General features: G+C 41.4%; 3 protein-coding genes across 3 annotated transcripts; all 3 read right to left on the reverse strand.

Moving 5' to 3' along the window:
• Positions 1 to 1312: 1312 nt before the first annotated feature.
• On the reverse strand, positions 1313 to 2278 carry LOC112340799. The gene is made up of 4 exons (XM_024659824.1): positions 2106 to 2278; positions 1951 to 2056; positions 1738 to 1890; positions 1313 to 1680 (listed from the first exon to the last, which is right to left on the reverse strand). Exons 1-4 carry the CDS (start codon positions 2276 to 2278, stop codon positions 1321 to 1323), a joined length of 792 nt encoding a protein of 263 aa, XP_024515592.1. The 3' UTR covers positions 1313 to 1320.
• A 385-nt stretch (positions 2279 to 2663) lies between these two features.
• On the reverse strand, positions 2664 to 5089 carry LOC9640757 (probable amidase At4g34880). The gene is made up of 8 exons (XM_002985906.2): positions 4804 to 5089; positions 4670 to 4741; positions 4278 to 4609; positions 3976 to 4211; positions 3703 to 3917; positions 3414 to 3644; positions 3143 to 3335; positions 2664 to 3096 (listed from the first exon to the last, which is right to left on the reverse strand). The coding sequence occupies exons 1-8, from the start codon at positions 5076 to 5078 to the stop codon at positions 2734 to 2736; spliced, it is 1917 nt and encodes a 638-aa protein (XP_002985952.2). The 5' UTR covers positions 5079 to 5089; the 3' UTR covers positions 2664 to 2733.
• A 51-nt stretch (positions 5090 to 5140) lies between these two features.
• LOC9640759 lies at positions 5141 to 6156 on the reverse strand. Its single transcript, XM_024659774.1, has 5 exons — positions 5889 to 6156; positions 5755 to 5819; positions 5607 to 5667; positions 5411 to 5557; positions 5141 to 5353 (listed from the first exon to the last, which is right to left on the reverse strand). The coding sequence occupies exons 1-5, from the start codon at positions 6118 to 6120 to the stop codon at positions 5250 to 5252; spliced, it is 609 nt and encodes a 202-aa protein (XP_024515542.1). The 5' UTR covers positions 6121 to 6156; the 3' UTR covers positions 5141 to 5249.
• Positions 6157 to 16300: the final 10144 nt, after the last annotated feature.

Raw genomic sequence — 16300 nt, forward strand, 5'->3', positions numbered from 1 at the left:
TCCGAAGTTCATGAGCCTCCAGTTCTTCACTTCATCATCCTTAGCTATGGCTTCCAACCACTACAAACTCATCATTGCGTGACTGATAGCACTGATGCTGGGAGGCTCCACAAAGATGAAGTTTTCCACATTAGTGCCAGAAGCTTGAGAACTACTATCCCCATGTGCAAACGGGAAATTTCAGAAGTCCCCAGCAGCAGACACTAGAACTAGTGTGCCCTGCATGACCAGCCTTTTGAGTGGTAGAGCTTTAACTGATTGCCATAAGCTCCAGAGTTATCATCCCAGTCTGTGGATCAAAGATGGCTTGCTTTGACAATCCTAGATCCACCACGTACCTAGTAGCTGAGAAAGTGAGTATCAACTACATGGTTCAAGGAAGATCATCATAATCGTTAAAGATGTCTCAGTGATATTTGTTGCAAAGACTATCTTTCTTGTACCAGCTGATGCTGCCTCGAATACCAGTTGCTGATCCTCTTGACGAAGCCTTCCATGAAACAAGCGCGCATGGCATATCCGTCTGGGATGTGAAAAAAAGCTATATCTCCATCCTCAACGTCCCTATGGAGCTCACAAACTCTTTCCATTGTCCTTGTTACATGGTTGTCGATGTTGGCATTCCTGCGCAGATCTCAACTGGGTACTTCCTTCCAGGAACGACAAGTGTTCGATGCAAAAGTAGTCGCTGAAAAGTTCTGCATTGGCTGTAGCTGGCATGATGATGAGTCTCAAGTCCGACCATGCACGCATACATTCCTTCAGTACTGCTAGGAGTAAATCGATGCTCAGGCTTCGCTCGTGTGCTTCATCCACCACAATGCAGCTGAACCAGTTGAGATTTCTAGTCGAGAGATAAAGTTGAAGCAGTACGTGATCCATGGTGTAGACCATTTTGGCAAGGTCCTGTTGATCCCTGTATAACAAGGTGCCAATGGAATTTATCTTCTCGTAACAGCCGTGGCATTCTTTGGCAACCCGTCGAGTAAGAGCAAAAGCTGCTACTTTCCTTGGCTGTGTACAAAGGATGGACTTGAGAAACAACCATCACATAAATATTGAACGAGTTGAGTGCTCTTCCCAGACTAATCAACACAGTAACCTATAGATTAATGCAAAGAAACTAGATGATAAAAACTTCTGGAGGTTCAGGCCAGAAATCATGCGGGGACGATCGCTTCCACCTAAAACCCTGGGAGAAAAACGTTTGAGCGGGAACACGCCAAAAACAGTAACCTTTATAGCTCTCTAGTGTCACCCCGATGGTTTAATCTCCAAGGTCTAGATGCCTTTCCACTCCTATCTATTTTTACTTTATTTTCATTCATTCATTCGTATACTGTTTAGCAGAGAAGCATACTCAAACTCATCCAGTTCTCCTTTGCTCTTCAATTCTTCAATCAATGCTTCATCTGCAGCTGCATACCGGTTATACCCTGGAGGCATTTCTTCCTTGGATTTGTATAACTCGAAGCCTAGGCCTGCGTTGAGAAATCCATCGAGTCCCTGAAAAGCTTCCCAGATTTGAGATGCAAGAGGGCGGGGTGGCTCAGGCACAATGAAGATTCCCAAGGCTGGATGTTTTTTGCAGATCCGTTTGAGGTTTTCGTATTCAATCCGTTGGACGCAGAAACGAGGATGGTATTGCGGGAAGTCTGCTACCTGAACGATATAACCCACCTGAAAACGTACACAAATAAACATACAAAGAAACAGAGAATAGAAACTGATACAAACTCCAAGATGAATTCTCTTCATTGGTCCAGTGTAAGTCCTCTCTGCCCAGTCCTCATTTCGCAGGGGATCTCTTGAACAGTGATAAGTATCGTGTCCCTTCGCTAGGCAGAGGTAGCATTTCTTTTGTTCATGAGCAAAAGGATCCACTCCAGGCTAAAACAAAAAAAAAACAAAAAACAAAGAGTCAAAAATTCAATAAGTGAGCTTTCTTACCCCCTTGCAGTGTCTTTCCCAATGACCTCTCTGCTTACATCTTCTGCATTGGTCGACGAGTAATCCCTCCTTCTCACCGGGACGATGAGTTCCTATGATCTCGTACCTGTTACAAACAAAAGCAAGTAAACATCAAACCATATAACCTTGCTTACCTTGCTTGCATACGATCGTAATCGTCCTCGATTGCAAAAATGTCCACCTCCTTCGGCTTTTCCTTTGTGAACTTCCTGTTGCTGCTGCCGCCGTCGTAAGCCTTCTTGTGCTGCCCGTTGCTGCTGTTGCCGTCATAAGCCTTCTTGTACTGCCCGTTGCTGTAAGCCTTCATTTTCGGAAAGAAAATGTCCAGAACCAACAGGGAGCTATAAGAGTCCGTTCTTGTCCTGCGGTATTGAAAACCAGCTTTAATTCATCATGTGTATCGAGGATCCCTTACCTGGACAATACTATCAAAGATAGCCTTGAGGAGAGCTTTGGAACGCGATGTAGGTACCAGATCGGCAAGAATTCCTGTAGCAGCCTGCTGCATTGAAAAGATACGATGGAAGACCGTATCACGGAGGGCCTTGAGGAGCGATGTAGCTCCGTGCAACACGATCACAGGCGACGGCAATCGGAGACGAGATTCTGGCGATTACTCACTCTTAGCTAATGTGGACCGCCAAACCCTAAACTTTATACCAAGTATATTTTTAAGTATCGACAGTGTAAAATCAAACGAACGGCCACTGCTGTTCCCGCTGCTGTGGAACGAAAACTAGTTAAGTCAGTTATATGTTATTCTTATAAAGGTGGTGGATGTCTAATGTTACTGGCTTGCTCTAGAGCGTATGCTATCTCGATAAGAACACCCTCGGAGCCTTTGTTTCCCAGGAAGCAAATCCCAAATGGAAAACCGGTGGGAGGAGCGTAGCCTGCGGGGATCGAAATGGCAGGATATCCGGCGATGGCTGCTGTGAGCGAGATTGCCGACACCGCAGTTGGAGCCACCAGCGCGTGGAGATCGTGCGTCTGGAGCAAGTAATCGATCCCATTCTCCGTGAGGAACTTGTTCCTTGCGAGAGCATCTTTGTATGCTTGCGACTGTTGATCCTCTTGCCGAGCTTGAGCTTCGATGAATACATCTTGGCCAAAACGATCTAGTTTCTGCACAGTTTTGTGTAAATTTTAGAGTTTTTTCAGCGGTTCCTACCTCGTCTGTGTGTTCCTCGTTGAATCTAATCACGTCCTCGAGGCTGCGAACTTTGCTTGTGGTGAGCTCGGACAGATACTTCTGAAGATCATGCTTGAAATCGATTTGTAGCACCAGATCCTCGTTCTTTGTGCTCACGATCTCTTCAGCGTTAGGCAGCTCCAGATCCTTGACAATCACTGCTCCTCTAGCTCTGTCCCAAAGAAAGAAAAGAAAAAAAGAGCAAAGATTTCAAAGCATGAACGAGGATACTTAAAACCCAGTCACTCACATTGCCAGAGAAAAGAGTTTCTCCATATCACCAGAAATCTCGTCGATGACAAAGTATTTTCCAGCAAGCACGCCCAGCCTCTTCCCGCGAAGACCATCCCTTTTCAGAAACTGCTTGTATCCTCCTCTGGGAATGTATGCAGCCGCGGCAGTAGTAGCACTGTCGAGATCATCTACACCAACGATCACGTCAAGAACTTCGACCGCATCTTTCATGGTTCTGCAAATCGGCCTGCGATAATCCAAGCGTTAAAAGCTGTAAGCTTTCGTGATCATAACTTCTTGATTACCCGACTGAGTCCATATTATGCGAGAGCGGGATCACTCCCGCTCGGCTCGTGAGTCCAACCGTGGGCTTGATCCCGACGACTGCAGCAAAACTGGCCGGGTTGATTATCGATCCATCGGTCTCCGTCCCGAGAGTGACTGTAGCCATGTTTGCAGAAACTCCGACTGCGGAGCCGCTGCTGGAACCGAAAGTTGTTTGGACTGGATCATATGGATTCTGTTTTCAACAACAATCGCAAGATCAGAAATGAAAAAAAGAATCAGCTTATACATACCATGGTTTGTCCACCACGGGGACTCCACCCATGCGGAGCTTCTGTAGATCTGAAATACATCCACTCGCTAAGGTTGGCTTTGCCGAAGATGATCGCACCGGCGTCACGTAACTTCTTCACAACGCCAGCGTCTCTTGGAACAATGGAATCGACCAGAGCCAGAGATCCAGCCGTGGTCTGGAGCTTGTCCTTCGTGGCGATATTGTCCTTGAGAAGAATTGGAATGCCGCGCAAGCCTACGACAGAACAGAAAAAAAACACACAGAAAAATATCACAAAATTATATAAACTGAAATGCAAACCTTTGCAACTCTCGGCTCCGTGTTGTTTCCTGTAAGTATCGGCTTCATTGGCGAGCTCCAATGCGTCGGGAGACACCTCGATCACGGCTTTGAGCTGGGGATTCAGCCGCGTGATCCGAGCAATGTAAAACTCCACCAGCTGTTTTGATGTTAGAGTTCCTGCTTTCAGTGCTTCTTGAATGTCTTCCACAGTGGCTTCTTCGATTGGGAATTGTGGAGTTGGAACAATACCGTCGGGCTCAAAGCTTCCAACCATTGTAAGCAGCACACGATCTTCACCATCTTTTCCTTGGATCTTTTGCAAGTCACACTTGAAGTCACCTTCTAGCATGCTGTACATTTGCGGAAGCCATCAAATATCAATCACACACTTCTTTGAAGCGAGCACTTACACTCTGGTCCCAAACTCCTCCTGGATAATGGCCCTCAAAGTTTCAGCATAATGCACAATAACCTCTCGAAACCTTCGGAAAAACAGAGATAAGAAACAGAAAGGAAAATGTTTTCGGAAGTGAAAACCATGTACCTGTAGATTGTTGGGTCTTGAATGATCCCAGGAGCCAGTGAGCGAAATGGGATGACTTCCATGGCCCGAATGAGCTCGTCAGAGAGTGTAGGAACCGCCATTTGCAAACGCTGGGCTTGCGCTCTACAAAGCGGTGCCTGGCGGTGAAACAATTGAGCAGCATATAAATTCGTGACACCCATCTCTTGGGCAATCTGGTTGAAGCTCTTCCCTGCATTTTGCTTGGCTTCCAGAAGCTGCAGCACAAGCTCCTCTTTTCTCACATCTGTAGCCATAGCCCCTAAGTATTGAGTGTCTAGGGCTCGTCAAGTTATCCAGGGAGTAGTATATAAGATAGTTTAGGACAAATACCCTGGTTAAAAACTTTAATCATAAAAGGCTAAATTACAAACTACTAAATTAATAAAGGGTAAAGGACTTATGTCTTGAAAAATGACAGACAGAGCTTAATCCTCAGCTTCGGTAAACTGAGCTTCTATGTAGATCGACTCAGTGTTCTCTTCTCCTTTCTCAATCATGGAAACCTTAAATTGAGCTAAATGCTCATCACCTGCAGCAAAACAGTATATGCATAAGATAAAAATTACTATTTAGTATCATCATGTACCAAATGTGATTGAGCTGCCTGGGGGAACCGGAGTGACAGCTCCAGGTCTCACTCTCCTGTTATTAACGAAGGTCCCGTTGGTACTGTCTAAATCAGTTACCATAAGCATCGAATCTCTCTTCTCAAGCCGGGCATGTAATCCAGAAACTAAAACAAAATTGAGACGAAGAAATTACACAATATGAGAAACAATTACCTGTTCCAACTGGAATTACAATGTCTGCCTTGTCAGCCACACGTCCCACCGTGGCAGCATCCTATTAGCAAGATCAAACTCTAGATTATCAATCTAAAGTAGACCTCATCAAATAAAAAAAGTAGAGAGGTCATGGTTTTTAACTTACAGTAGAGAGCTCAAATGCACTTGGCAGAGGAACTTCTTCGCCTATGTGGCGGCAATCACCATCTCCTACACCCATTAAAATCTCATCAAAGAAAAGAAGAAGAAAGTCATGAGAAACACTGCTATTCTTCACACCTATGGGCTCGAGAAGCCATTTCGTGTCCACAGCAGCGGCAGCCAAAAGCCTCGCAAAACTGGAGCTTCGTTGCCAAATCCGCGTTTCCCTAGAATGTGTTTGCACCAAATTTACATTCAATCCAATCGCTCCACCTCCACAGTGATTCCAAAGCGCGCGCGAGGAAGGCCACGACGAGGGCGCCACTGGCGGCCACGCCCGTGCATTTAGCTGCTGCATCAAAGCCGGCATTGTTCCAATCTACAGATTTTCACCTTATCTTCAGGCATCAAATACACGCCTACATGGCAAAACACGTGGCAGATATAGAATCCGAGCGTCGACCGGAGGTTATCACTGAGCTGTGGAGGTCACAAAGCGGCTCATAAGCTGTCCTCTGTAGAGGGCTCCCGTTTTCCTGCTTAGATGCGAGCAAACTTAAGAAGCCATAGAACTAAAGTTTAAGATTATAGTCTGAACGTTGCGACAGCATTTATGTCTATGTTGGTCACTCTCTGGTGAAAGTAGAGATCTGTTAGTATGAGAAGCACATAGCTTGATGTGCAGGAAAACAAAGCGTCAAATCAAATCACAGTAAGAACTAGCTAGACCGGAGATCCTGACCGGGAAGAATTCGCAGGTACAACAGCAAACACACGAAATCCTGCTTTCAGGGCGTCCCTGTAGATAGGAGCTAGTGGGAATATAAAAACTCACTTGCTGGTGAGTTCAGATAATTGTTCGACTCTTTTCCAAAGACTCTGACGTCTCCACTTCTCCTCAGAGGCCATTACGAGAGCAGCTACAAAGAGAACGAACTACAAAATTTAAGTTCTTATCGTGTACGCAGCGATCGACCTCCAGATTGCATTTGTCTGAGCCAGAGATTATCAGGAGCCCGGCCAGCTCCTGGTGGGATGAGGATTGTGCCTGCACGCACAAAAGATATGCCTATGCCCGTTGGCAGAAAGCCCAGCCACTAGAAGTGGCTCAGTTGAGAAAAGCCTTTCAGCGTACAAGCGCCACAATCCCAAATAGGCATATAGGATATTCAAAAAGCCCACCTGCAAGACAAAAAGATTTGGGAGCATCAACAAACCAAATCTGGAAAACTTCCCTGGAACAAGAATCTAGACTTCATCCCGCTGGAGTCGGGATGACAGCAATGGGTGTCAGATGCCCTCACACCAATCATCAATCGCCTCTGGAACACAGGCCTGGACAGTTAACAGAGTCGTGCCCATACACAAAAGGGGAGATGTAATGCTGCTGACCAACTATTGAACCGTTGCAGTCTCCAGCATCTTCACGAAAATCTTTGTGAAACAAGTTGGAAAAAAGTATCAGCATGGGCTGAGGAAAATCAGATCCTGCAAGAGGACAAGCAAGCTTCCGTACGCGTAACATCACGATCACGTGTTAATGGAACACACCAGACTGGGGTGGAGCAAGGTGCTCATCTTAGGCTTTGTAGATTTTGCTCAGTCATTTGACTTGGTCCCGCAAAACTTCGGAATTGATCAGCTCCTCCAATTGGAGGCACCCACTCCACTTGTTGCGGTGATTGTGGAGTTGTACAGGATAGTGAAACTCTAGATGTTTGCAGGGGATACAGTCCCTTCAACTATGGGAGTTTGACAAGGCTGTCCCTTGTCACCAACCCTCTTCTTAATCTAAATTGGCGCACTAGAGACAATGATCCAGGGAGAGAATTTCACAATATACCAACTTTCTGGGATGTATCTCTTTCTGCTATGCTGATGACTTCTTTTTAGCGGCACTAAATATCACAACCATACAACACTTGTTTGACACACTTGCACATTTTTGCATGCAAGCGGGCACTCTCCAAAACACAGATTATGATCTTTGGCAATCCCCCACTCACACATGTCTCTACAATGGCAAACCAGTGCGAGCATACAAATACCTTGGCTACACTTTACATCGCCAGGGACCTGGACACATGGGGTCAAAGAGAGTGAAAGCCGCACAATTTGTCTATTATAGTCTCTAATTGGATTGCACAATAATGTTGTGACTAGCTAGAAGGCAAAACGAGCATTCTATTTTGCCAAGGTTTGAGCCATATGGGATACCTCAACATCCAATTCATCAACCACGAGTTCCAGGTGTGGCTGCAATCTTGGTCCGAGAAAGTGGTTTACTGCCACTAGAGATCTTGGCATCGAAGAGGACCATTGTTCTTGTGAAAGCCTCTGGAAGAGATCGTTGGCCTCTCAAGCAATGGAAGATTCCATCAGCCTCATGTATAAGTGAGTTGGTGGCTGGTGGCACAAGTTAAAGGCATGGACCGAATCTCTGGTTTGGATCTAGAACTGATTGTTTCCGATCCATTTGACGATTATCCAGTATGGATGAACCAGGCCATACAACATTGGTTAGCATGTATAACTGAGGGCACCACAAAATATGCCATATACTGGGTGACACTTGGATCTCCCTGTGGCTCCATGGATATGCACAATCCTTGCTACCTACAGCTGTGGAGCACACGGTTTACAAGTGGAGTTTCGATGACACACTAGGCCACATATCTCTTGAGAGCACTGTCTATGCCAGCAATGTGACCCTGGTCAGGTGGAGGTGTTCTCTATCAATGCCTAACATCTACAGGACCAGACACCCCTCCCCTGGCAGCAGTGGGATCAAGCATCCATACTTAGTGATGGCCATTTGCAGCAAATCACATGGTACCTCCAGGACCAGACAACCAAGACTAAAGAGACTAAAGGGAAGGAGCAATGCATTGCATTCATGTAGATAGAGTCCTATATTTTCTAGTTGGGCAAAAGTACACTATAAACAATTCTATATATTGCTACTGCCGCTGTAAGCCTTCTTGTGGTGCCCATTGCTGCTGCTGCTGCCATAAGCCAAGGACATGTCCAAAATAAGGTCTTAAGCTTTTTAAGAATCCCTTACCATAGACCAAGCCTTGAGTATACCATATCGACAATAGCTTCCACGAGCTTTAATCGTTTGTAATGCACAAGATGAATTCAAGACTTTGGCAAACACAAACACAAAAAAGTCTCATGATCTGTGATGCAACAGACTGGAGATTTATTCGCTGGCATGCCCAAACACACCAACAGCCGTTTGTAGAGTTCTGAGATTGGGAACAGTAATTTCAAGGAGGAAACTAGCAAGAATTGCAAATAAGTGGAGAAACTAGTAGCCTGGGCAAAATGAATGCCTCAATCAAGCAGTGGATCTGATGTATGTTGTGTTGTGGAATATGCATATTGATCCAATAGCTTATGTTTCAAACATTTATGTCTTTATTAGACATATATAACATCCCAAACAGATCTTGTTTGGGATCTCATTTAGACATCATGTATGTCCTAGCTAATTGATGTCACACAATAATTTGTTGTGGATATGAATAGCATCATAATTATGTGAGCACATATAATGGCAAGACATTCAGGATAGGAGAGTACCATTGACACAATAACACCCCAAAAATATTTGGAGCAGAAGATGATGTACTAAAAATTGAACTTCCAACCTTGATAAAATGTGCTATGATAGAGAAAGGGAGTGCAATGAGGATCAAAGAAGAATAGATCTGAGCAATAGATTTGATAAAAATTAAAGTCAATCTAAAGTACCAAGACAAATAAAATTTACCGGTTTACCCATTTCCTCTATTGCTATATGTGATATACAAGTGGATCAATCAGCATATGCAAGATTATCATAAATAGTCCGCCTAATTAATTAAAACATAAGATTGAACATTCAAGTAAAATAATAGATGAATTATTCTTTTAAAATAAAATATACTAGTATTTAGAATATAAAATAAAATAATATATTCTTTTAGAATGTTTAGATATTTTTTATGGACAGTTTATAAAAGCTATACAATATTTTGTTTTTGAGATAGGAATTTTATGTGAGAGATTTCTCAAAAACTCATAAACTATGTACTTGCCTAGTGTACTTCAATTTTTCTTTTATTTTATTTTATTTTATGCTGATGAAATTCATTACAGAGAAAAAGATTTACTTGTTTTAAATCAAAATTTTACAGATGTTATTATATTTGCGATACTTCGTCTAATTAATCAAAATATTCCTCTTAATACTCCAATACCCATGGGACAAAGAATGTCTTCTAATCAAACTTATAATAATCCAAATCTTGGCTTTTTAGATTTTAATGTACAAATATGGATGTTTAGTCGAGAAAGAGGGAGAAACTTTAGATGCAGACCAAATTTTGGAGACATTCAAAACAGTGATGATATTAGGCGTGATCTTGCTGATATAATATTACAATATCGTCCTGCTTTTTTGCGTTTAGGATCTAGATTAATAGCATTAACAGTTGGAAATTATGGCATTTATTATTTTGTTAGAAATATTCCTCCTCGACAACTATTTGAAGAAGACTCTAAAATATTTATAATACCTTTTGGCTATAATGATTGTCACATCTATCTTAATACATTAATTGGTAACACTTTATTTAACAAACTATTACCTAAAACATTTTTACAATCCTCAAATCAAAAGGCACATCTCTATTTAAATCATAAATGTGAATTAGTTTTATATGTTGGTCAGGTAAATAAATGGTCAATTCTAAGAAATGGTAATAATTGTTATCTTGTAGTTCAACAGGATGGCAATTTAGTTTTCTATTCTGAAAATAAAATAGCTTTATGGTCACCAAATAAGTATTGTCATATATCTAATAATTGTTTAATGAATACCTACCTTACTTTACAAGATAATTGCATTCTAGCTTTTTATAAGAATATACAAGACTCATTTTCAAGGACTCCAAAAGTTAAATTACTTTGGAAAAGTGAAAATACCATATGTGAGTGACTTATATCATTATAAATATTTTTTTCCAATCTTCCAAACCATATGTCTATTATTTAGGTAAATATTAAATAAATCAAGTACTTAAATTGAAAAAAGTTAAACTCACTAATCAGATACAAGAGATAATAATATTTCTTTAAAATTTTTACTTAATATTAATTTGTTAGATAGAATATTTATCTTTGTTGTTTATTAAAATTAAATCTGATGAATTCTATAAGGTTCACTCCAAAAAATAGTCATATTTATAGCTATCATTAGCTATTCATTTCAATTTAAATAAATAAATACAAATTGTTTAACTATAATACTCTAATATTTAAAATTCTCTTTTAAAATCATTCTTAAATGGGTACAATTGAAATAATTAATAAAATTAATGTCAAATTTTAATATTTAGAAATGTAATCCACTGTGCACAACAATCCTCAAGAACCTCCTGGGCAGCTGGATTGTCCACCATGTGTGGAATTTGTGGCTGCTGGAGCGGCAGATCCTCATGGACAATCTCATTAGGAAGACAAACTTGAAAACAATTATAACTTTTCATGAATGTACCACTAAAATATATGAACAAAAATAATATACATACATATACAATGAGGCATTTATAGTTTGGTCTCACTCTGGTCTCCTTGTTCTTCTAGCCAACATTACATTACAGGCTCTTTATAGGGCGTAATTTATCTAAGCAGGGGATGTCCTCTGTTGGTTGGGAGTTTAGGGTGCTGAAATAAATTAAAAAACAAAAAAAAATGTTTTGTATTGTTTACAAAAAATTACTGTCATGAGCGTACAATGAACCATTCCTTGTGTAATAATCACAGACAATGCAGTGTTGTAGGTAAAAACTACCACGTCTAGTGGCAAAACACGTGGCAGTTATGGAAGTGCAACCTCCGAGATCAGCAAGAAAATGATGGGCAAGATTATCTATAATAGAAACCTGATACGTTTTGCAGTTTTATAATTATGCTTTAAAAGAATCACATGCATGGTTATGAGCTACTTAAAAACTGCAATAGAAAGTGATACAGACTCGAAGATGAATTCTCTTCTCTCTGCCAAGTCCTCATTTCGCAGGGGATCTCTTGAACAATGATAAGTATTGCGTCCCTTTGCTAGGCAGAGATAGCATTTCAGGATAAGTGATTTTTCTTACCCTTGCAGTGTCTTTCCCAATGACTTCTCTGCTTACATGTTCTGCATTGGTTGACGAGTAATCCCTCCTTAAAACGAGCAAAAAACAGTCGTAAGAGTTTGACTTACCATTGCAAGAAAGATCTCTCCGTACGTCGAAGGATTCTCGGTTGGGTTTCCACAGCACGTCCTCATCATCCTCAATATGTGAAAAGTAAATCACAATGTACAACACGAAAGGAAAAAAAATGGCCACCTGCGAAAAATCCACCTAGGGAAATTGAAACTTTCTTTCGCTGATGGACCTTCTAGCAATCTGGCAAACACAAAAACACAAAACTTTCAGTGATGCATGAACTGAGAAGCAAATCTTACGTACCATGAGCTCCCTGCACAGTTCCAAGGCAACAAGAGGCGGTGGATTGGAGATTCATTCGCTGCCATGCCACACTAACAGCCATTTGTAATGCCTGAAAGCACAAGTACATATACGTTTATGCGTTGGTGATCACAACTAGCTTAACTTCACGCATCAAGCCCGTCGCTCAAATATGCTTCCCTAAGAAGAATTATAATGGTGGTCCTGTTATATTTTCTATTTATCTTACTTAGGAGCGGATCGAAGACACGGTTTCAGTATGCCGTACCTATATACAATCCTCGTCAAGAATTCAATCCAAGAGTCATTCGGATGTCATCGCTTTGCAAAGAGTCAAATTTCAGCCTAAAACCTAAAACGAAAAGGAAGCATGACGACATTGGCAGTAACGGGTGTTGCTTCCGGCTCCTGGATCGAGGCTCGAGCCGCCGTGCGCGATCCCTGCGAGCTCGCGCATCTAAAGCAGCTTCCGCATTGTCAAGCTTCCTGCGGCCAGTCTTACCCGCGATCCCCCGCCCAGCCCATCGTCGATGGCGAACCTGATGCGGGCTTACTCCAGCGCGGGGGTGGCGAGAGTGGTGCTCACTTCCACGATTACCTGGATCCCTCCCGCGGCGATAGCGCCCCGATCGACGAGCAGTGCTGGAGCAGCCTCGAGTACCGGCGAGTGCTAGCGGAGAGTGCTGCTTGGCAGATCTCTAGGAAGAGTGAGCTGGACTTGGTGGTGACAAATCCATGCGTTACGCTCGGCCCGGTGTTGCAGCCATAGCAAAACGCGAGCAGCTCTCACATCCTTCGTTTGATCAACACGAAGTTTGAGCGATACTTGAACCGATTCCAGATGTAAGGGACGTTGCTTGGCTCATGTCGAGGCTTTCGAGCGGGAGGGAGCTCGCGGACGATACTTGCAGCGAGATCTAGCGGCGCTGATCGATGCGCTGTGGGAGGTTGTGCCGCCAGAGGTGGCGGCGCGGTTACCTTCCAAGATGGTCACTGGCGGCGAGAGGGCGAGTTTTGTCATCTCTACCGAGAAGGTCCGCCAAGAGCTAGTTCCGGGCGCTCAAGAAGTGCTTGAAGACTCCGTGGAGCGTTAAAGAGAGGCTTGCTGGCGATCTGGCCTTCCCTCAAGCATCGCCAGACTCTGGCATAAGCGAGATCAGAGCATATATCCATTATTTTTATGCTTTTTATTCAAGTTTCAGAAAGATAGCCCTTACAATCCCCACATGAAAACTGCATTGGCGCACATAAAACCAGCTCCAAAGATTTCTGTTGCAGCTATAACATCCCCTGGCTTGACTCAAGTGATATCCAAGGATAAGTGAGTTTTCTTAACCCCTTGCAGTGTCTTTCCCAATGACCTTATTTTCTGCATTCATCGATGAGTAACCTCTCCTTCCACCGGGAAGTTCCTATGATCTCGTACCTACATACAAAAGCAAGTAAATATCAACCTCAATCTTGCTTACCTTGCTCGCATGCGTTCGCTCTCAATTGCAAAAGTGTCCACCTCCGGCTTTTACTTTTGTGGTGTTCATTGCTGCTGCCGCCGTGAGCCTTATTGTAGTGCCCACCGCTGCTACTGCTTGCGTAAGTAGACCGGGCCTTCAGTACCAGATCGACAATAGCAGCTTACACGAGCTTTAATCGTTTGCAACGCGATGTGACGGCACAAATAACTAGGTTCTGAATTCAAGACTGGCAAACAGTAACTGATCATGACCCTGCACAGTTCCAAGGCAACAGGAGGCTATGGACTGGAGATTCGTTTGCTGCCATGCCCAAACACACCAACAGCCGTTTGTAGAGTTCTGAGATTGGGAGCAGGAGAAAACCATGACTAACTCAACTTCACGCATCAAGCCATTGCTCCACCTATTTGCAATTCTTGCTCGTTTTGGTGGTAGCTTTCACACTCCTCAATCAAGAAGTGTATGTTGTGTTGTGGAACATGATCATCATGGCAATTGATTGAGCAAGGATGTGTTTGATCGCATGTCTGGATGGAACTGGGTATACCACAACTCCATATGGCCATCTTTCTTTTGCCAAGAAGATCTTTGAGACAAATACCCACACACTATGCTTTCTTGTGGAACATGATCATTGCCTAATTATTATGCTTAATTGTTAACACTGAATTTGCCTTCCATACAATGCTTGATAATGCTTGGATGGCTACTGGGAGAATGGTTGTGGGTGACAAGCTATGGATCAGTTCAACTCACTCCAGCTTGAGATAATGATCCCAATGAGATCTTAGTTTTAATCACCTTTAGTCACATCAGTGAGTTCATGAAGCTTGGGAGAAGTTCACAGAAGCTTATGATTTAACTATGGCTTGCAACCTATGAGAGAACATGCGTTGTTGACAGCCTTGGGAGATCGAGATAGTTGCAGAGGAATTGATAAGGAATATGATGTTTTTGCCAGATATAGCAATCTAAAACTGCTTGCTCAATGCAAAGCTGTACCATGGTGGGATCTTGTTTGGGATCTTTTAGACTCCTAGTATATCTTGTATGTGCTAGCTAATTGATGTCATACAGTAATATATTGTGGATATAAATAACATCATAATTATGTGATCATATATAATGGCAAGACATTGAGGATAAGAGAGCACCATTGACAAAATCACACCCTGCTAGGAGCTGGCCACAATCCACGTCGAGAAGCTCTGATCTTGCATCTGGGACGATCAATTTTACAAACAAGATTGGAAGGAGCAAGAGTAACATTGCTATGTGAAAGACAATGTACCAAAAATTGAATTTCCAACCTTGATCAAGAATAACAATGTGCTATGACAGAGAAAGAGAGTGCAATGAGGATCAAAAGTGAATAGATCTGAACATAACTATAGCCTAGATTTGCTAAGAAATTTAATTTTATCTAAAGTACTGAAATAAAGAACAATAGAAATGTTTTCAACTCTTTCCTCTACTATGCATTGATACATCCAGTGTGCATAATAAATTAGAAGCATAAGATTGAACCCATAACCTCATGATAAATTTGAGTAAAATAGTAGATGAATTGCCGTTTTACTATAAAATATACGCACAAAGGAATACTTAGAAAAATAGAATAAAATAATATATTCCTTTAGAATGTTTAGTTAGTTTTGATGGAGAATTTATATATGCTATACATTTTTTGTTTTTGATGTAAGATTTTTATGTGAGAGATTTCTTAAAAATTCATAAAATATGTATTTGTATACTGTACTTAAATTTTTCTTTTATTTTAGTTTATTTTATGCTGATAAAATTCTTTACAGAGAAAAATATTTACTTGTTATAAATCAAAATTTTACAGATGTTATTATATTTGTCTAATTAATCAAAATATTCCTTGTAATACAATACCCATGGGACAAGGACTGTCTTTTAATCAAACTTACAATAATCCAAATCTTGGCTTTCTAGTTTTTAATGTACAAATATGGATGTTTAGTCAAGAAAAAGGGAGACATTTTAGCTGCAAACCAGATTTTGGACAGTTTCAAAACAATGATGATATTAGGCATGATCTTGCTGATATAATATTACAATATCATCCTACATTTTTTATTTTAGGATCCAGATTAATAGCATTAACAGTTATGGCATTTATTATTTTTTTAGATATATTCCTCCTTGGCAACTATTTGAAGAAGGCTCTAAAATATTCATAAAACCTTTTGGCTATAATGATTGTCACATCTATCTTAATGCATTAATTGGTAACACTTTATTTAAAAAACTATTACCTAAAACAGGATTGTATTACCTACAATCCTACATCTCTATTTAAATCATAAATGTATAATGAATACCTACCTTACTTTACAAGATTGCATTCTAGCTTTTTATAAAAATACACAGGACTCATTTTCAAGGACTCCAAAAGTTGAATTATTTTGGAAAAGTGAAAATACCATGTGTGAGTGATTTATATCATTATAATTTTTTCCAATGGTGGACATAGTGCTATACTTTTTAATCATAAGTATAAATAAAAAGGTAAATATTAAATAAATAAAAGTACTTAAATTGAAAA

This window comes from Selaginella moellendorffii, unplaced genomic scaffold (assembly GCF_000143415.4).
Source record: "Selaginella moellendorffii unplaced genomic scaffold, v1.0 SELMOscaffold_70, whole genome shotgun sequence".
NCBI classification, from domain to species: domain Eukaryota; kingdom Viridiplantae; phylum Streptophyta; class Lycopodiopsida; order Selaginellales; family Selaginellaceae; genus Selaginella; species Selaginella moellendorffii.